Below are 20,974 nucleotides of genomic sequence, written 5' to 3' on the forward strand. Positions count from 1 at the left end.
GAGGAGGCAGGTGTACTGCAGACGGTGAGCTCGAGGGAACCCCAAGTGGGCAGGTCTCTGTCACACTCTCTCTACGTGTCAGAATGCTCTGCCTGTGAGAGGCCCTCGGAGATCACAGGGCAGAGCTACCCCTGGCTGACGCAGGGATAAGCTGTCCAGGAAATGTCCTCAGGAATGAAGGAAACTCACTGTACCCTTTAGAAGCGGATTCTTGCATTTAATTTTCTCTCTGTTGGTAAATAAGAAAACCCCCCTAGTGGGCTGAACTCTTTACTAAAATATAAAATCAGTCCAGATGTGACAGACTCTGTCTTATTGGCCATGACCCAACCAGAGCTGGCTACTGAGTTTGATAGTTATTCGGAGCAACTTTCAAACCTTCATGTTCATCAGATTCATCTGGGATCTTGTAGAAATGTAGATTCTCATTCAGTAGGTCTACAGTAGAGTGTGAGTTTCAACTTTTCAACTAACTTCCAGGGGATGCCCGGACTACTAGACCATAAACAACACTTTGAGCAGTGAGGACTCAGAGCTCCAATCACAGATCTCTGTCCTCAATCGTTCATTCATTCCACACACGTTCTACAGGCTCCAGCTCCTCTACTGGGGACACAGTGATGAGGAGGACAAGTCCTTGATGATTTTGAAATTAGTGCTAATTTAAAATTCCTGTGCATCAAAGAACATAATCAAGAAAGGGAAAAGGCAACTACAGAATGGATGAAAATATTTGCAAATTATATATCTGTTAAGAGATTAATATCTAGAATATATAAAGAGCTTCTATAACTCAACAACAACAAAACAAACAACTTGGTTTTAAAATAAAAAAAAAAAAAACAGGGGAATGACTCAAACAGACATTTCTCCAAAGAAGATATACAAATGGCCAAAAGAAGGCAAAAAGATGTTCAACATCACTAATTGTCAGGGAAGTGTTAAAGAAAACCACCATGAGATACCATCCCACACCCACTAAAATGGCTACTAGCAGAACAACAGTAACAACAACCCCCAATAAACAGAAGATAGCAGTGTTGGCAAAGATGTAGAGAAATTGAATCCTTGTGCACTGTTAGTGGGAATATAAAATGGCACAGCTGCTGTGGAAACCAGTAGGGCAGTTCCTCAAAAAATTAAAAATATAATTACCATATGACTCGGCAACTCTACTTGTAGGTACGTATCCAAAAGAACTGAAATCAAGAACTCAGAAATGTATTGGTACATTCACGTTCACAGCAGTGTTATTCACAATAGCTAACAGGTACAAGCCACTCAAATGTCTACGGACAGAGGAATGGATAGGCAAACTGTGGTATATACATTCAAGGAAATATTATTCCACCTTACTAAAAACAAAAAAAGAAAGAAATTCTGACACATGTTGCAACACGGATGGTCCTTGACAGTATTGTGCTAAGTGAGATCAGCCAGTCACAAAAAGAAAAATGTGATCTCAAAAAGAGAAAAAAAAAGACTATGTGATTCCACTTGCACGAGGTACCTAGAGTCGCCAAATTTATAGGGACAGAGAGAAGAAGGATAGGTTCCAGGAACAAGGGGATAGTGAGTGTTATTTAATGAGTACAGAGCTTTGCAAGATGAAAAGAGTTCTGGAGATGATCTGTACAGCAATGTGGAGACACTTAACACTACTGAACTATACACAAAAAATGGTTAAGGTGAATTTTATGTCATGTACATTTGAGCACAATTTTTAAAAAAGCAGCCCATCCTGTCTCCACCATCTAAGGTGTCCACAGTGTGGAGAACTGTAGTGTAAGAAATGCAGAAGTCACTTTGTAAAAGGAGCCACATGATGCTAGTGGAGGAGAAAGTGAAATCGGCAGCTTCAGAGTGGTGTGGGAAGTGCTAAAATACAGGTCAGGTGCTGTGGGGGTCCCATGGAGAGGCCCTGAGTTCAGATGGATGAGGAGGCAGTGGGCATGTGAGCCAGTTACGGCAGTGAGTAGGGGGACAGGGAGAAGCCTGGGCATACTGAGAAGTAGTTCTCACCACCACACGTGGTGGGGGTAGGGAGGGGGGCAAAGGCACCCAGATTCTGGACGGGACAGCCATTCCTTGGGGGCAGGCATATCCAGGTGGAGCAGGGCTGGGGGTGAGTCATCAGTACCGTGTGCGCTGTGGTGAATTTGGGGGAGCAGGTGGAGCCTCCGAGGGACAGTACCGTAAACAGAAGGACCAGTCAGGCACCGCCTTGAAGACCCAAGTGAGGGAAGGGGCGGGCTGCCACGTGGCGGCGGAACCCAGGCAGGTGTTGACTCTCCCGGGCCATCTGTTCAAGAAGAAGAGCAGCCCAGAGACAGCCAACATCCCGGAAAGGTGGAAGAGGAGATGCTGCCTAACCACCTGGGGCAGGGCCACCACCAGGAAACAAAGCAGTCAGCTGGGCCAGTGGCAGACAACCCACGTTTACCTCCAGGGACAAGGACACTAATGCCTCGAAGGGTCCGAAATGAGACTTTCATTGAAAAGTGCCACGAGGGTGGGTGATGGGGAGCTCCCTGACATGCAGGGGTGTCACTGATGTTCTCTGGGTGGGGTAAGTGGGACTCCGGGGGCAGAAGGGTTCCACAAGAAGTGAGCCCGGAGGTGAGTGGTGCAGGACAGAGCTGGTGGGGCCCCCGGGGTCCTGGGGCCAGCAGGAGACAGTCCACACAGGAAGCCATGTTTCATCCTGGAAGCAAGGAGGGAGCCCCAAGAGCATTTTCAACAGGGTGATGACATGGTTGGAGCTGTGGTCGAGAAGGATCTCTGGGCAGCAGCGTGGAGGATGAATCTGAGTGGGACAGGAAGGATACAGGAGACCCGCAGGGAAACGTGTGAGAAGGAAGCCATGATGTGCCTGATTTCTCTGTGGCTTCAGTCTTCTGCTCACAATGGGTCATTTCTTCCTCAGAGAAGAGAGGTGGCCTGAGCCTTCCAGCTCCCAAGTGCTATCCCAGTGCCTTCATTACAGAGGCGCAGAGGTGAGGCACGGAGCCGACCTCAGCAAGGAGCGTGCAGGCTCAGAGGTAGGTGTGTGTGAAAGTCCGCTGAGCCCAAAGGACCTCTTTCTCTTCTCTTGTGGTTCGTTCTGGGGTGCTGACCGCTCTCCCCTCAGATCCGTCCTTCTGTGGCTATCCGTGAAGCACTGAGCTCTTGCCTCCACATCACTGAAATGGTTTCCTCCTCCTCCTCTCAGCGTCCAAGTTAGTAATTGACCCAGCACAATAAAAATAAGTCAAGAACACTTCTGGCTTTCTCTGTCTCTTCAGAAACCAGGGAGCTGGGACAGCTTTTCCTGGAAGCATCTGCATTCGCTCAGTGAGTACCAGCTGGCTCTGGAGGCAGGGGTCCCCAGGAGGCTTCAGGGGGTCTTGAGCTAGTGCCAATCCCTCTTCCCTAGCTGAAAGGAGAACTATACTTTGGGAGGGTTGTGAAAGTACTCCCTTGTCCCCAAAAGGTTGAAGAACCTCTGATGTAGGAACAATGTCTCACGGTCAGTGTTTAGTGTTAAAAAACAACTGATCCCATAGTTAGTCAGAGAGACCCTGCGTGATCGCGCACAACCCCCCTTTCAGATGAGGTCACCTCGAAAGCTGGCTTCTGGGTTTGCTTTATTATAAAAAAAAAAAGGAGGATTAATTTTGGTATCCTGATTATAAAATGCCTAAAATACCTTCCTCATCTCTTTGTTTCCTTCTTGAATCCTACCTTTTAGACTTTCCAACCACTATCAGGCTCTGGCATCCATATTTTCTACAAAATGTCACGTTGTCTTGAAAACACACAAAAAGATTCCCACTTTCATGCTTTGAGGGTGAAAACACATGGAAAGGCATCGGTCATTTTTGCCCAGCAGTGTCCAGAGGTTCCCACCAGGAGCTCGCGTGGGCACTTAACATGAGTGAGAGGGAGACCGTGAGCTCCTCACAGAGTAGCCGGCACATAGTAGGTGCTCAGTAAATACAGATTCTCCCTTGCTGTCCAGGAGTCGCTGGAGACAGCGGGCAGCGTGGTTTCTCAGGGCGAGTGTGTGCTAACGTCCCTCTGGAAAGAGAGCTGGGGGGCTCTGCAGCCCACGACCCCTCCAGGAAGCACCGTTTTACACAGATGGTGGCAAAAGGGAACAGCGACAGAAAAAAAATGCCCCAACTAGTACCAAGCCCCGAAAAAGAAATGTCTCCAAGTTATTTCCTAAAACACACACCAAGGCCTCTGTGAGTCAACAAGTATCTATCAACTTTAGTTTTAGTTTCAGCTCCTATCAAGACTTATTGATCTGAGAGCTTAATATCGACCCAATTGAGATGAAGGCCAATGTTGCCCCCTTCTCCAGGAAAATAAATCTTAATATTAACTAAAACCTGCAGATGCTAGACCTGGTATTTTTTACTCTAAACTGCTGGTCAGACAGAGTCCCATTCAAAGTCAGCTCATTTCTTTATTGTCTATTATTATGGGTAGAAACTGGTTTCCAAATGGTCTCATTTTTGGAAAATTCTGATATAGAAAATTTTAGGTCTTTTCACCTCATAAACGATCCACATATAATTTGGCACTTAGCAGCTCTTATTGGAGATACTTCCATAAAACAAAGATCCCCTCTGAAACGCATGTAACTGCCCCAACTTACTTTCCACGAAGACGAAGAATGACCGAGGTTGCATCAGTCCCGAGAGGAGCACCTCAGCTCGAACGCACACGCAAACAAAACTCGGCAACTAAGACTTGTGACTAAGACCAGAGTCGTGTTTGAAAATGCTGTTGATGACTCCAATCTGTTTACTGGTGGTCCCAAAGTGCTTAATGAAGCATTCTGTCCCCGAAAAGTGCACAACTGATTTTCGTTTAATGGATAAATGAGAGATGCTCCCTGCCCAGGCTGTGGACTAGAGAAATTGTCCATTTAGGATCGGCGACACTGCCAAGGGGCCGTCCACTGGGGCAGCAGCACCGTCGCCACAGGAAGTGGATTGCTACTCCTGTGAGTTGTAGGAGCTCGCTTTTCTTAAACAGAGAGTGTGTCCTCACATGTAAAACCGGAGATCAAGAGAGGGGACCTTATTGTGAAGATTAACCACAACAACATGCAAAAAGCACTTTTTGGCTCTCTCTCTCTCTCTCTCAGATCCACAGAGTGTCAGTAAATAGCTGTTTCTGCTGTTACCAGGGCTAAAATTTTGGATTAGAAGCAACAGCTCCTGAGCAACTTAGAGACAAAGTACGGTGGGAAATTTTACAAGGCAGATCCTTTCTTGAGTTTGCTGATAAATATAAGAACAAGAAGGAAAGATCTGAAAAAGACAGACACTCACACAGACATGCAGGGATACACAGTTGGGGAAGTGCCCCTCACTGAATGTGCATCTCCCTCTGCCCATCTGTAAAAGCAGAATGACAGAAAGTACTCCTTGGAGCAGGTGTGCTGTCATTAACACGTCTCCCTCATGCTGGACCCTGCTCTGGGCACGGAGGACATCGCGGTGATGCAAGTTAACAGGCAGTTAGCAGATAAATATAGAATATATTGGGTGTCTGTCATGGGGACTGCATTAGAGGGTGAGCAGTGTTCTATGTAGGATTTCAGGAAAGTTTCTCCATCAAGGTGACGTCTGCGTAGAGACCTTACGGAGTGAGCGACAAGCCACAAGCACAACCTAGGGAGAATGGTCCAGGCAGAGTGAACACCTGGTGCAAAGGCCCTTCCAGAACATGCTTGGTATATTTACGGACCAGCAAGGAGGCCAGGGTGGCCAGAGGGGAACTAAGAAGGGAGACAGTGGCAAAAATGATGTGAAAGAGGTAATGAGAGCTGGACCATATACAGCTGAGCTTTCTGATGTGGTAGCCACTAGTCAAATGTGGCTTTTAAGCCCTGAAAACTGACTCTGAAATGAGATGTGCAGTAGGGGTAAAATATACACTGGATTTTGAAGGTTTTGGAGAACAAAAAACATGTAAAATATCTCATTAAAATTTTTTGGATAGATTATATGTTTAAATGATAATCTGTTTGCTATTTGGGTTAAATAAACCATATTATTAAAATTGGTTTCACCTGTTTCTTTTTACTTCTTTAAAGGGGCTACTAAAAAATTAATGACATATGTGGCCTGTATGGATATAGGGCATTATAGGCCACAGTATGGAATTTGGCATTTACACTGAGCAATATGGGAAGTAAATGGAAATGCACATGAGGGGCTCAGCATATTTCCCAGAACAGACTGGAAAAAGTTTATAAAACCCAGAATTCCATTCCCAAGCAAATTGCTCAAATATAAAGGCCAATAAAGATATTTTGGGGGAAGACATTAGATCAAGAAAGAATAATAATAAAACTAGTAAATGTTTAGTTTAAACTGTTTAGGACATAGAGATGAAGTTTAACAAAATTGGCAAGGAATAATTATTGAAATATGAAACATAAAGTAACATAAAGAGAATCTGACAAACAGATAAAACTGGATACATGCCCAAAGAAAGAAAGAAAAAGAAAAGAAACAAGCATTTCATTTTAGCCATCCTCCTACCAGTAAATTTTATGCTTTTTAACTTGCATTGCCATGATGCCAATGAGGTTAGATATTTTTCATGTGCTTACGCTTGGTGTATCTCGTTCTGTGAAGTGCATGTTGAAGACTTCTGCTTATTTATTTAGGTTTTTTGTAGAGTTGTCCTTTTATTTCCTATTGATATGTGGGTGCTCAGACATTCTAGGTTTGTTAGACGCATACACAATCCTTTGTTAGACGCATACACGCCATCATGTTCCTCCAACCTGTGGTTTGCGTTTGCATTTTTTCTTGGTGCCTTTCAATCACAATCGACATTCTAAATTTTAACATTGATTTATTTATTGATTTTTATTTTTAGAAAAGGAGAGAGAGAACAGGGCAAGGAGCAGAGGCAGAGGAAGAGAGAAAATCTCAAGGCAACTCCTCACTGAGTATGGAGCCCAAAGGGGGCTCCATCCCACGACCCCGAGACCACAGCCAGAGCAGGAATCAAGAGTTGGATACTCACCTGACCCAGCCACCCAGGCGCCCCAACAACCAACATTCTAAATTTTAAGGTAACCCAAATTTTTAAATCTTTTCCCTTCTGCTTGGTACTTAGCGAGTCTTGTTTTTAAAAAGTCTTCTCCTATGCTGAGGTTGGGGAGATACACAATCTTTAGGAAGATTTATATTTACTTATCTTTCCTATTTAAGTCTATGATCCCTCTCTAATTTTTGTCTATGGTGTAAAGCCGGAGCAATGGATCCTTGTTTTTCATATGGATATCCAACAGACCCCCCACCCTATACTGATAAGTTATTCCTCCCCTGCCTTGTAATATCACTTCTGTCATAAATCAAGTGACAATACATATGTAGATATCTTTGGGGCTCTTTATTCTATTCTTTTGTTCTATTTATCAATCTCTCTGCTAATACCACAGTTTATCAATTATTGTGCTTTAAGGTGAATCTTGAGAACTGGCATATAAATTCTCCACTTTGTTCTTTTCCTTCAAGGTTATCGCGGCCCTTCCCAGTACATCCACATTTTAGAATAGGGCTTCCAATCTCTCTCCCTCTCGGTCTCTCTCTCTCTCTCCCTCCCTCTCTGCCTGTCCATCTCTCCCTGCCTCTCTTTCTCTCACAAACAAATACACAGCCGCTAAGCAATGTTAGCGACAAAATAAATAACAATTAGAGACTTAAAATTTTTCATATCTGTGCACCCCTACCAATACAAGTTAGTGTAAATAAATGAGGGAAGGTGTCCTGCGCTTCCTTACAGAAGAATTTCAAGTAGTAAATACAGAAGGATTAAGGAAAATACCCGTTAGTATACCATAGTAATAACTGCTACAGGCAAAATCCATTGATGAATGCTAAAAAGCTCATGGAAAAACAAGATATTTGCTTAGACTTGGCATATCTCCCCCAAAATATTTATTCATTACTGCAGTGGTTAACAGATGTCCACAAATTGTTTAATACTCCTTCAGGATAGGGAGCTTCTCCACTCCCTCAGGGTGTGAACTGGACTTAGTGATTTTTAGACTTTGTTTGTCAGAGAGAGAGAGACAGATTGAGCAGGAGAAGAGGGAGCAGCAGGCAGAAGGAGAAGAGGCTCACCATTGAGCAAGGAGCCCGATGCAGGACTCGATCCAAGGACGCTGGGATCAGGCCCTGAGCTGAATGAAGGCAGACACTTAACCAACAGAGCCACCCAGGTGCTCCTAGTGACTGGCTTCCGCCTAACAGGTATAGAAAGGGAAAAACGGGAATTCTCTACGGAGGAAGTCTGGTCAACACCAGCCTAACCAAGTGACTGTGATTAACGTCACCTTTAATAAGACATGTTGACATCATACATTTCCAGAAACAGGCCATGAGGAGGAAGTGTCACCTCTGTATTCTTCTCAAATCTGGGACCTCATCTCTACTCATCAGAAAACCTCAGAGAAAGCCAAATTAAGGGAGACTATAAAAAAATAATAATAACTGGCTGCTTCTCCTCAGAAGTGTCAAGGCCACAAAAGAAAAAGAAAGGCAAGGGAATGTCACAGACTGGAGGATGCATGACAACTAAGAGCTATGTGACATCTTGGACTGGATCCTGGAACAAGAGAAGAACATGGGTGGAAAAACTGCTGAAATCTGGCCAGAGTCTGGAGCATGGGTTGCAGCAATGTGCTAATGGTAACCTCACTTTTGACAAAGACACCAGGGCTATGTGAGAGGCTGACCCTAGGAGACGCTGGGTGAAAGGCAGACAGGAACTTGCTGTGTCTTTACAACTCTTCTGTAAGTCTACAGTTATTTCAAAATAAATTACTACAACATATTTTCTGGAAGATTCTTCAGCAGTCTCTTTAGAGTAGTTATCAGAGAAATTTGTATAAGCAGGTTCGTATCCTATTTATATATTCTGGAGTGTAGCTTTTTTCCCCCCTTCTTTTTGAAAAATAACATTTATAATGGAACATGGTTCTCCTTGGATTTTTAAAAAGCCACTCTGGGAACAAGATGTGGAGAAAAGACAGCTCAAAAGCTGACCCAAGAAGCGAGAACGTCTTTGCTTGGGGACCAAAGCACCGAGAAGTTTCAGCATATTTTGAGTCAGTCAAGGTACTACTTGGACCTCAAGTGGGTTTAAGGCTTAAGGGGACAATAACAACACCGACTATGGTTACTCACCAGGGCGACTTTCCTCTGTGGTTTCAGCAGCTTCGGTTTATGGAATGTGGCAGCTATGGGAGCTGTGGAAGCATGTCAAGGGTTTAGCTTGGATTTCCTCCAGGATTCTCAATGCCCACATAACATGAGCATCACAGACATACTCTGTGGAGACTCACAGTCCCTTTCCTGCCCCCAAGGAAGAAGTTTAGTTTCTGATCTAGGTACCACTGGATGCTCCTCCATGGAGAGCAATCCTCCCCGAATCTTTGGACATGTCATCCTCTCCCAGCAGCAAGGTCAACGAAACAAGTTTACATAAAACACTGCCAGCTACCAACAGGTGAGGCGTGCAGGTGAGAACCAGGTATGTTTGGTTAAGCCTGAGGCCAGAAACTTCCCTGGGGCTTCATCCAAACTACACACTTTCAGTTAAAGCTGTGACCTTGAAAACAACCCTCAAATGTCATCAGGGAGGTGGGTCTTTATTGTCCCCATGTAACAGAGGAGAAAACTAAGGCTCTTCCCCCCAATATCATGTAATGAGTACTTCAATGTTTTGGAATTTGAACTTGACCTTGAAATTCAGGCAGCCCTCATCTCCAAGCCAGGCTCTACCACTTAGCTCTCTGAGGCTCTCTTTCATCTTTTGTAAGGTAGGGTACTAACCACTCCAATTGAATGAGACGTTACAGCAGGGTTCTCTGCCCCCTCCCCTCCCCAGATCTACATTCGTCATGCCTCCCAGAATGCCCAGGCCTTCCAGTCCCTCTGTCCACCCAACATGCACTCGGCTTGAGCACCAGTGGCTTTCAGCACAGGACCCCAAGGATCTATAGGGGACAGACCTAGTACTTCCAACTACATTGGAACCTTATTTATGTTGCTCTACATTACAGTTGGAATCAAAGACCAACCTTGATTTTATCCCCAGAACAAATCCAAAATAAACTACATACCTGACTTACATCCTTAGAAAAATCAGAGGCTCCATTCCCTTGAATGAACCAAGAAGATGTTGATACCCCTTTGTCCCACCCCACTATGTGTGAACATGTTAATAGCTGAAGGTGAAATGCATTGTGGAATCAGTCTGTGCCTGTTGACATCCCCTCTCCCAACTCCCCACTAACACCATGCTGGGCCAGTGTACCAGCCCCAGCCCCACTCCAGTGATAGGCCTCAGTGATTATCAAAATGAAGATGGGGTTCTGCAGGCCTATCATCACCAGATGTCCTCCATCTGTCTACTCACCCTGTCCCAATCCCACTGCAAACCCAAGACCCACTTCTAGATCAGTCGTGCTGGTTCCCACATGGGTAACCATGGGCTAGCCTCCTACCTTTGGCAGGGACTGCAGGAGGAATGTCAGCCTTCTCCTTCCGCCTCTTGCCCTTCTTGGGTTGCAGGGGGGCCAAGCTGGTCACACTGGTCACAGTCTCCCCGGAGCTAATCAAGAAAAGAATCCTGGTGAAGGCAAAAGCAGGTTTGTTCCGGGGAAAGGGAAAGGAAGCAATAGTTTCTGTGTGCTTCCTGAGTACCTACATAAGGTGAAGTTCTCTTACTGCTGGACTGGGACTCTAGGTAGATCTCCAGGGATGTCGGGAGGTCTAGTTCTGACCTGTGGCTAAGATAAGGATGGCGAGATGAGCTAGTTAGTGATTTATGATGTGCTGTTTAATGTACAAAGATGCCTGGGGAGATCTGGGGCCAGCTTGTCTGCCCTTACAGATGGAGAGATGGACGGTTCTTTTTTTTTTCTTCTAAAGCTCTCTTTCTAGGTGCATCAGTTACACAGTTTGGCTTGGCCACATCACCAGTAGGGTATTAAGATACTATCAGAAACTTCTACTTGAACTACCCTAAAACCAAGATTCTTTGCACGTATTTTTGTGGTGCACAATCCACAGAGCCCCTCCTGTGCAAGGGAGAAAGGACCTTGGGACCTGCACCCAGAAATCTCCAGGGTCCCCCGAGATTGGTCACGCTTTCTTCTCCCACTGTACCTTTACCTTTAGGAAAGGGCAAGTGGCTTCACCCTGAAGAGGGCTGTGGGTGTTTTCAGTTATCTGGCTCTGTGTAATCACTATGCTATCAGGTTCTTTCTATGTGTTACCCAGAATGATGGTACTGATAAGCCTTATAGTGGGGGTAAAAAAACAAGGACACGCAGGTGCTAAAGTGACAAAAGTTACACAGACCAGCTTGATGGCAAACCTTGATGCCACATGTGGGATGGAGTCCATGTGCTTCCTTGAATGGCTAACACTCTTATCTCAAATGCATCGGAGTGATTCGAGCAAAGACCCCTTCTAGAACCTCTTGTCCTGAGAAACGCTCCAGCCAGGTAGGTGTGGTTACCAAGAGAGGCTCTCTCCCTAATACATAAAGAATTTCTAGAAATCCATAAAACTATAGTCAACTGCTTAATAATCAAAATGAAGGAAGGCAGTAACAGTTACCACACGAGAGGAAAGGCTCTTACCACTGAAAACACACCAGAGCTCCCTCACGAAAGGAACCCAAATTAAAACATACTGCACTTCCATTCTCCTCATATGGAGTGACAATAGTCACACTGAAAGCAAAGCACTCTTTTGCCAAGGACTTAGAGAATCGGACACGCAGAAGTATGGCTGGTACAAGCGAAAACCCTTCCCAAAGGAGAAGAACTTGGCAATCAATAGAACTTGGCAATCAGAACTACAGGCGCTTATACTCTGACCCAGCAATTTCACTTCCGGAAGTTTACTCTGTGGATATCCCTGCACGTGTATGAAATGTGCGTGTGAGATTCGTCCTTACGGTGCTGTTGTTGATAGCAATGGATCAGAAAGAATCCAACTGTCCATCAGCAGGGGACTGGCTAAGGAAATGGTGGTGAGTCCACAAATACATATGTGGGGTTCTCTGTAGCTGCAAAGAGGAGTAAGAAGCTATTTATGTGCTGATGAGGAAAGATACATTGCTAAGTAGAAAAGCTGGGTGTTGGACAATGTACAAAATGTGCCCCCTTTTTGTATGAAAATAGGGAAAAATAGAAATACATATTACTGTTTGCATATATGTGCATAGAGAAATTCTGGAAGCAGTCACAAGAAATTTTAAAAATAGTGGTTCCCGGGTCGCCTGGGTGGCTCAGTGGGTTAAGCGTCCAAGTGTTGGTTTCAGCTCAGGTCATGATCTCAGGGTCGTGAGATAGAGTCCCACATCCGGCTCTATGCTCAGCACAATGTCTGCTAGGGATTCTCTGCCTCCCCCTCTCCTACTCCCTCCTTCCCTCTCCCCATTCACCTATGTACACACTCTCTCTTTCTTAAATAATAAATAAATAAATACAATTTAAAAAACAAAATAAAATAGTTGTTCCTTAGAATGGGGATGCTGAGAAACTAGCCAATGGGAGACCAGGCAGGAAGAATTATCACCATATATATTTTTAGTCAATTATTTAACTTTTTTTTTAAGATTCTATTTATTTGACAGAGGAAGAGCACAAGCAGGGGGAGTAGGAGAGGGTGAAGCAGGCTTCCTGCTGAACAGAGAGCCCAACGTGGGACTCAATCCCAGGACCCCAGGATCATGACCTGAGCCTAAGGCAGACACTTAATCAACTGGGCCACCCAGGTGCCCCAATTATTTAACTTTTAAATTTTAACTATTAAACCGTGTGTTTGTATAATCATTGAAAAACATAACCATTGCAAAACAGTAAATTAAACACAAATAAATATCTGCATACACGTAAGAGAATGTACGCTATTTTAACAAACTCCTAGGGTTTTTAAAATGAACAAAGAATGACTCACACATCGTGGGAAAAATTCCAAGGATACAGATCGTGCTGAGACTCCCCAAAGACGGCTTATTTTTACTGGGAACTGAAACTCCAGCTGGCCATAGGTTTAGAGTACAGGGTCAATTGTGTAAACTCACAAACCGGCCAAAGAAATGTGCGTTTACAAAACGCTGACCACTAAGAAGAAACAAGGGATCCAAAACTCTCAGAATTGCTTCAACACACAACTGCAAGCACAGCTTCATCTCATAGCTTTAAACTCTTCAAGTGTTTATTTTTTTCTTTCCATTATAAATTAACACACATTCATGTTTTCAAATGGTAATTACAGGCAGGGAGAAAAAGGAAAATAAATAAACCTATCCTAACCAAAACACAGCCTTTTAAAATATTTCCAGTCTTTTTCCTCTTTCTTGTTTATTTTTTTTAATGGACTTTTTTTTTCTTTTTTCAAAAGAAGTTTAGGTTCACAGCAAAATGGAGCAAAAGGTAGAGATTTTTCATATGCCCGCCCACTCTCCCCCCGACGTGTGCATCTTCCCACCATGGTGGGACATTTGTTGTAACTGATGCACCTACTTCAAGATGTCATTAGCACCCAAAGTCCATAATTTACATTAGGGCTCCCTTTGGGTGAGTTCCATTGGTTTAGACAAACACATAATGTATCAGACCAAAGAGCTGAACTGCCCCCAAACCCTCTGGGCTCTACCCATTCATCCCTCCTCCCCCCCTCCCCCCCCCGGGTAACCACTGATCTATTTGCTGTTTCCACAGTTCTGCCTTCTAGGAAATCTTACACGGGTGCGATCCTATCACAGATAGCCTTTTCAGAATGGCTTCTTTCACTTACTAACAGGCATTTAAGTTTCCTCCAAGTCTTCTCATGGCTTCAGAGCTCATTTCTTTTTATCCCTGAATGATATTCCACTGTCTGGATGTACCACAGCTTTATTATGCGTTCCCCTACTGTAGAAGATGTTGGTTGCTTCCAAGCTTGGGCCATTATGAGTAACACTGCCATAACCGTGTCCAAGCTTTTGGACATTAAGTTTGGACATTAAGTGGACATTAAGTTTCAACTCCTCTTTGATTTTCATACATCGTATTTTTTTGTCATAATCTACTTATAATTTCATGCCCTTCTTTTTACTTAATCTCTATTTTCCATATTGTTACGTCCTCATACTATTCTGATGAGAAGCTATGCCATGGCTTCCTCAGCCATTCCCCCAAATCTAAGTAATATTTGACGCATGAGTGATATTGCCATACATGTATTTGTGAATCATGGTTTTCCACTCTTAGACTTGTGTTTTGGGTTAAAGTCTTAGAGCTGGGATTACAAGTTCACGGAGGAGGACCATTCGAAAGGGTATCTAACTCCCTGCTGTCAAAAGGATCGCCAACAAGTTAGTCCTACCTCGCAGTCACTCAGTCAATGGACGAGGGTATTTCTGTTTTCAGCCTTTTTAACACCAGGTCTAGCAGCTTTAAAAAACCACTCGCTTAATGAATAAAACTGTGATCTCCCTTTTCCTTGCATTTCTCTGACTGCCAGTGAGAAGGAGCATTTCCAGCATGTGTCTAATCGTGTTTCTGCTTTTACAAATGCCGTATGGACATCTGTTGTCATTTGCAAGGGTTCTGAGTTTTTCTTACAGGTTTGCATGCACCTTTCACATCAGTCTGATGTATTTATTACAAACATTTCCCCCAATTCCCTTTGTTTTTGTTTGTTTGTTTTTTATTTAATTTTTTAAATTTATTTTCAGCGTAACAGTATTCATTGTTTTTGCACCACACCCAGTGCTCCATGCAATCCATGCCCTCTCTAATACCCACCACCTGGTTCCCCCAACCTCCCACCCCCCGCAAATTGTGGCTTCTTGTTAAATGCACGGTGACTTGTTTCTTTTGCTAAATCATGCAGTGTTTTCCTTTTGTCTGTTGCCACTGAGCTTGGATCATCCTCCCCAGCTCACACGCTGCAGAATCAAGGATTTCTCCTTCCTCTCCCCTTTTCATGGACTTCGTTCTTTAGCTCTTCAACACAGAATGAAAGTTTGGGGACGATCATTTGTATAGATGCTTGGTCTCAGGCCCAGGGCATTCAGAAAGCTAAAAAAGATCTGCTTTGTCATCACTGTTTTCCTTCAAAACAGCAAAACTGCACTAAACTAAATTTAGCTCTAATTCATACTTCAACAATGAGAATTCATATACAATGAGTCACCCCCATGACATGACAGATTATTTTGCTCACAGAATATTATGTTTCCCATTGAGCCAGCAAGACTGGCAGGCATTTTTGACAAAGAAACTCCACATTATGATTCACTGACCAGAAAGTTACTCTATATCTTAGATTGGAACAAGACTGTGTTTTGTCTCTGACACAAGGGGAGTGAGCATTGCTGGAGCCAGTAAAACCCAAAAAGATAGAGAAAAGGCCGGAAACTCGGTCTAAATGAGAGAGCTGTGTGATTGGAAAGCAGGGCTATTTGTGGAAAACAGGGCTGCTTTTCTGGCTCCACCCGGGGCCTCGTGGCTGGCACGCGTGTGACAAGTATAAGGTTCCAGCCTGGCCACCGCTCGTGGACGTCTCCCTCCCACGTGCGTGGGGCATGTCTGCTCTGTGACACATGGTGGTTGGGTCTAGGTCTAGTGAATGGGCAGTGGACAAGGGGGTTGGGTCAGCACCAAAGCAAGTTCCACTCTGATTAGAGGGGTGACCCTGGATGAGTCTCTCGCTTCCTGGGCCTCATCTACCCATCTGTAAAGTGGGGAGACCTACACTTGCCATCTATCACACAGGGTTATCATGAAGGTCTGAAGGGCTAGTAACGCTGGCCTGCAACCCTGGTGTGTGGTGCAGGGGGAAATGCTTCACGGTGTGCTGCAGAAGAACAAGGTTTTCCCCTGTGTATCTCCTGGCATCATGTCTTGGCCCTGAGGGGAGGGCTACGAGTTAGAAATTAAACTTCTATCAGAAACTCTTTCCTCCTGAGATGGTCCAGCACGCCCTCCTATTGCCACAGAGAGAGTGGTGTCAGCTAAGAATCAGCACAGCACACAGCCGGCGGATAAGGAGGAAGAGGAAGAGGCTACAGCCTGAGCAGTGGGAGCTGCCCCAACACGCCGGAGGCAGCAGGCCACCTGGATTTCTAGGTCCTGAACACACTGGGAGCAACTATATTTTGTCGAACTTAAATGATTAAGAGCGATATTTGCCTCTAGCCTGTGTAAAGCACCATGAGAAATGCGTGATATCCACAGTCCTGGACACTCCCCGATGGGGAAAATGAAGCTTCAGAGAAGTCCAGGCAGGAGATGTGGGATCTGATCCAGGTTGGCCTGTCTCCCTGGCTCTGAAGCAAGGATGCTGGGTCCAACCCCAGACAGCACAGAATAAGAAAACTAGGACAGGAAGAGGGTAGATCCAGCCAGATCCACAATGGCTGCTCTGGGCCTAAACCAGCTCCCTAAAGAGAAGGCACTGAAAGGCGAGACCAGCTTCCACTGCATCCAAGTCTGTACTAAATCTGGGCCTCTTACAGCTGCTAAACCTTGCCTGGGTGGGGGGAAGAGAGGGCCAACCTGAGTGCTGGACACTTGGAGGCAGGAGCTGGGGCTGGTGCCCAAGACCAAGGATTATCCTGGCCCGAAATTGGGCAGAGGAGCAGAAGAGCATGTTCTTATACCTGGAATGATCTGGAATAAGTGATGTCAGCTGTCAAAATGGAGGAGGGAGGGGGTAGTCTGGCCATGTGGAAATTTGGTGCCTCTGAAGTGTTCAGGAACAGGAAAAACAAAACAATAAAATAGCACAAGCGGAACTGAACCCCCCCCCCCCGCAAACAAAGAACATAACTTTAAGGAAGATCCACAGATCCAGCCACATCTTGCCTCCACAACTAAATGTGAGATCAAAGCACCTTCACACTGAAGCACGGTGCCTGTGGCACAGGCGTCCTCACCCAACCATCCGTGCCCGTCCTAATGCCCGCCTCTTCCTGGGATCATACCGGAGGTGCGGCTAACCAACCATTCATGCCAAGGGGCTTTAATACATCCGACCCGAGCCCCCCAGATGCCAAGCGTTTCCCTTGGTGCAGGGCAATCTTTGCGTCTCAGCACAACCACTGTGAATCACAATGCCTCCTTGAGGTCTGTCTAATCTTGTTTCCCATAGAATGAGCAGGCACCCTCATCGCTGGGCACACAGCAGTCGGTCACATGCTGCAAGGGGATTAGCTGTGGTTTGAACTGGGATGGCCAGAGATGCCAAGTGTCGTCTGTTAGTCAGAAAGCCATTCGGGAACAAGGCTGAGGACAACGCACTGGTTCAGATCCTGCCGACATTCCCCCAGGCCTGCTTCTTGGAGCCATCTCCCCCCCAGCCCTTCTTGCTCCACGCCGTCTTTGGAAAATCATTGCTTCTGCAGAAATGTCCATGTGCTTCCTTTCCTCCTGCCCACGGAGCTCAGTTGTGACAGCGACAATGCCCGAGAAGGGTCCCCAGAGGACCATGAACTTTTTGCCAGACAGCTCTGAGCTCTCCTTGCCAAGATTCCCTGCAGCACACTCATCAACTGTTAACCCTGCACCCTACAACGTCAAGTGCGCCGTCCTGAAGGAGGAACACTGCAGTGGCAACTCACTGTCATTACCAGTTATGGTCAATTAGATCTCAATAAGCTATAGGGAGAAATGCGATTACAGTCCCCCCCCCCCCAGGATGGCTGCCACTGAGAAAGGCCAACGGTTCCGGCAACGGGGCAAATTTCCCGACATCTCGCTCGAGGATTTGGGACGTCTCTGCAGGCCTCCTGTGCCACTGGACTACTCATGGCAGGAGCAGCTTGGAAGTTGTAGGACTCCCCGCTCAAGATGGATGAAGAGCAAAAAAAAAAAAAAGATGGATGAAGGGCACCACCCACTCCCATGACTTCCTTGAAATGACTCTTTTTCATAAATGGCATTTCACACATGCCAAGAACCTAGAACCATGTCTGGTGTGCCATGAGAGCGAAATGGGTCTCATGCGCTATTACCTTACCGGGATTGCTGTCATCATTACTGTGGAATCTCCTCTCGGAGCCCTGGAGTAGGGAGCCAGACATGACAGAGCTCTCTGTGCCTCCAGCCGGCACCGGTGCCCTTCGCAGAGCCCGGCAGACCCTCGGCGGTCACGGTGTGTTACTTCTGCCGCTTCCCCTCTGTGACGTCTTGGCGTGCACATTCCAAGCAGCAGCAGAGGAAAGCTGTTCCATTGTGACGGAGTTGCCAAGGTGTCTCCCGGTCCACAGCCTCCGTGGCCTTTCATCGTAAAGGCTTTACACAGCCCGAGAGGCTCTGCTGGGGCCTCTTTGTTAAGGCTGTTCCTCTGCAGTCCCTGCCAGCTTTGTGAACATGAGTACACATCCACAGGCCATGGCTTTTGTCTGTAAATGTAAAATCTCTGAACACAGACTGGAGAGATCGGGAGGGGCTTCATTAATATTTAGCTGTTCCATGCAGGGTTCTCTCATCTTGAGTTGTAAGAATAACGGCAGAGAGAGGTCACTGGGGGCATATGGCCAGGAACTAGCACCTGTATCCCTAGGGTTGAGGGTATGTGTTTGGGTGGGATCTACCCCAGATCCCTCTGGCCACCGTGCTTGGTTCGGGCTGGTCCCCTAGCCCTAAGGGGTGACTGAATGTGTTTTCTGTCAGGAAGGGAGACAGCTCCTTCATTAGGCCAGAAGGGAATGCACCTGCCATCACCTTTCTCTTCCCAAGGGGAGCCAGCCTGACCTGAGGACCGGCCAAGCCTTGAGGCAGCACTGCCCAGAGACAGGCTGGGAATGGAAGCCACCACCGTGATGACAGCGTGTCTCCTAGACAGAGCTTCCCCGAGGCCCACCCACCGCGGCATCCCTAGTTAGATGAGTCAGCCAAGTCCCTTCCAGGGTAATAGCATCTGTGCTGGCTTTCCTGTCACCTGGAATCAAGAGGTTCGTAAATAGTACAGACGACTAGCTATTTATCTAATAGTTGGCAGTTTTATTCCTGTTCTTAGTCTGGGGAGACTAATTTGTGCCTTACAGGGTTTTATGAGGATTAGAAATAAATCCCATAAAGTGTTCAGAAGTGGAGGTGCAGGGGCACACGGTGAGTCATTATGAGGAATTAGCCCAACAGCCACCAAGAGCTCCTTGAATCCTCAGAGCGACCCTGAGCCATAGGGACAGAAGCAAATTTGTACCCATTTTGTGAAGAGTGAAAATTCCTAGAGAAGCCAAGTGGCCCAAGGTCACCAAGCTGCAGGGTGGCATGGCTCCAGCGGACACCAAATCCAGGTGGAATGTCTTTCACATTACCTGAGGAACAACCACCAGGGTCCGCCTCACAGGCAAGCCCTCCTCATGCCTGCCTCAGCCTGGGGGCTACAGAAGGGCGCTGAGCCGGAGAGCTGAGGCAGGAGACGGGGTGAGGATGAGAGGGACAGCAAGGATGTAGGGGATGCAGGGCAGGGGCTGGGAGACACATCACCTGCGTCTGCCATCCCTGCGCTCGCCACCTTCCATGCTCCGGTGAACGTGGCCAGCAGGGAAGGCGTTTCCTATGTGGGCTAAAGCCAACCAACGACAACAACAATGGTTGGAACTTTCGTAAATGGGTGCCTATGATCAGAGCGCGCTGACCTTTCAAAGTCAGGGGCATGGAGCACAGCTGCAGCCGCAGCCAGCATCTGTGGCTGTACCCTTCCCACTTCTCCTTCCACGGCCCTGACTTCCTGGAGCTTCTCCTCCTTGTTCATCTGAACGAATGCCAGCACGGAAGCCCTCACAAGCAAGTCTGAGCTTCCCGGGCTGGCATCCCTCACTGCCCCATCCCTGCCCAGCAAAGACCTCACCACCATCCACACTCCTTGTGCATCACTTTCCATCTGTAGGATGGGACAATCACAGCACCCGCTCACACGATGCCGTGAAGAATGAAGATGGTGTGTGGCAAGGCTTAGCCCTGTGCCCATCCTTGGCCTTCTCCTCCAGCCTCTATTTTCTGGTGCTCTGCCTGGAATCTCCAGAGAACCTCACTGCTGTGGACCAAGTGCCCCCAGCCTCCTACTCGCTGTACCCCTCTCTCCCCACTTCTGTGCGCTGTGCTTTCCCAACTCTCTTCTGGAACACTCTTACCCCTCTTTCTATACTTGGCCCAAATCCCATCTCCAGGAAGCTTTCCCTACCACCCACCGACAGGGAAGATGGGGTTAGCAGGGCCTCTTTGCTGTGCCCACGTCAGCTTTGTGGGTAGCACATGGTTTTGCTTCCCATTCAGTGTGGACCTCAAGGGTATGGGCTGTGTGTTACTGCATCCCTGCCCTCCAGACCTTATAAAAAGTCCTCTACAGAAGAATCACCCATAAGTATGACTGAATAATAACAGAACCACGTGCATAAAGCTCACCATATACCAGGACCATTGGAAGAACTTTTTACAGACTAACTCATTCAATCCTCCCAACACCACTATGCGCTAGGACTATCTCTGCCCCCATTTCATCAGAGAGGTTGAAGAACTAGCCAAAGTCACACAGCAATCAGTACCCAAGTCCAGATTTGAACTGAGGCAGCCTGGCCTCAGAATCTTAAACATCCAGTGGATTACCTTTCAAAAAAGAAACAAATTCTGTAATACTACTGCTCTGCAATATTGTGAAAATAAAGCAAGTAGGTACCTATCTAAGTTTGGAATCGACATGTTCACATTCGTTCTGAAATCATTTCTGCCTTCACGCTAAGATCCTGAACAAATCAATTATTAATTAAATCCCATACTCCAGCTATAGGGGTGTGTTAAAAAACAAAAACAAAAACAAAACCTCTGATGGTTCAGGGAAAAAAACGGAAAATGTTTTAAACTAAGCTCACAAACCACAGTAAGCCTGTGCCTGTAATTTATCCAACATATAAATGGTCTACACCCCTGCTTATCCACGAG

At 46.2% G+C, this 20,974-nt stretch overlaps 1 protein-coding gene across 1 annotated transcript in view; it reads right to left on the reverse strand.

Moving 5' to 3' along the window:
* VSTM4 (V-set and transmembrane domain containing 4) overlaps nt 1–20,974 on the reverse strand; it is a 97,999-nt gene that overhangs the window by 19,880 nt on the left and 57,145 nt on the right. Inside the window, exons 6-7 of the mRNA XM_044240006.1 lie at nt 10,529–10,635; nt 9,207–9,268 (exon numbers count right to left, since the gene is read on the reverse strand). Of these exons, the coding sequence (XP_044095941.1) occupies nt 9,207–9,268; nt 10,529–10,635 (169 nt within the window). The remainder of the gene's footprint in view (nt 1–9,206; nt 9,269–10,528; nt 10,636–20,974) is intronic.

Source organism: Neovison vison, chromosome 2 (assembly GCF_020171115.1).
Source record: "Neovison vison isolate M4711 chromosome 2, ASM_NN_V1, whole genome shotgun sequence".
Taxonomy (NCBI): domain Eukaryota; kingdom Metazoa; phylum Chordata; class Mammalia; order Carnivora; family Mustelidae; genus Neogale; species Neogale vison.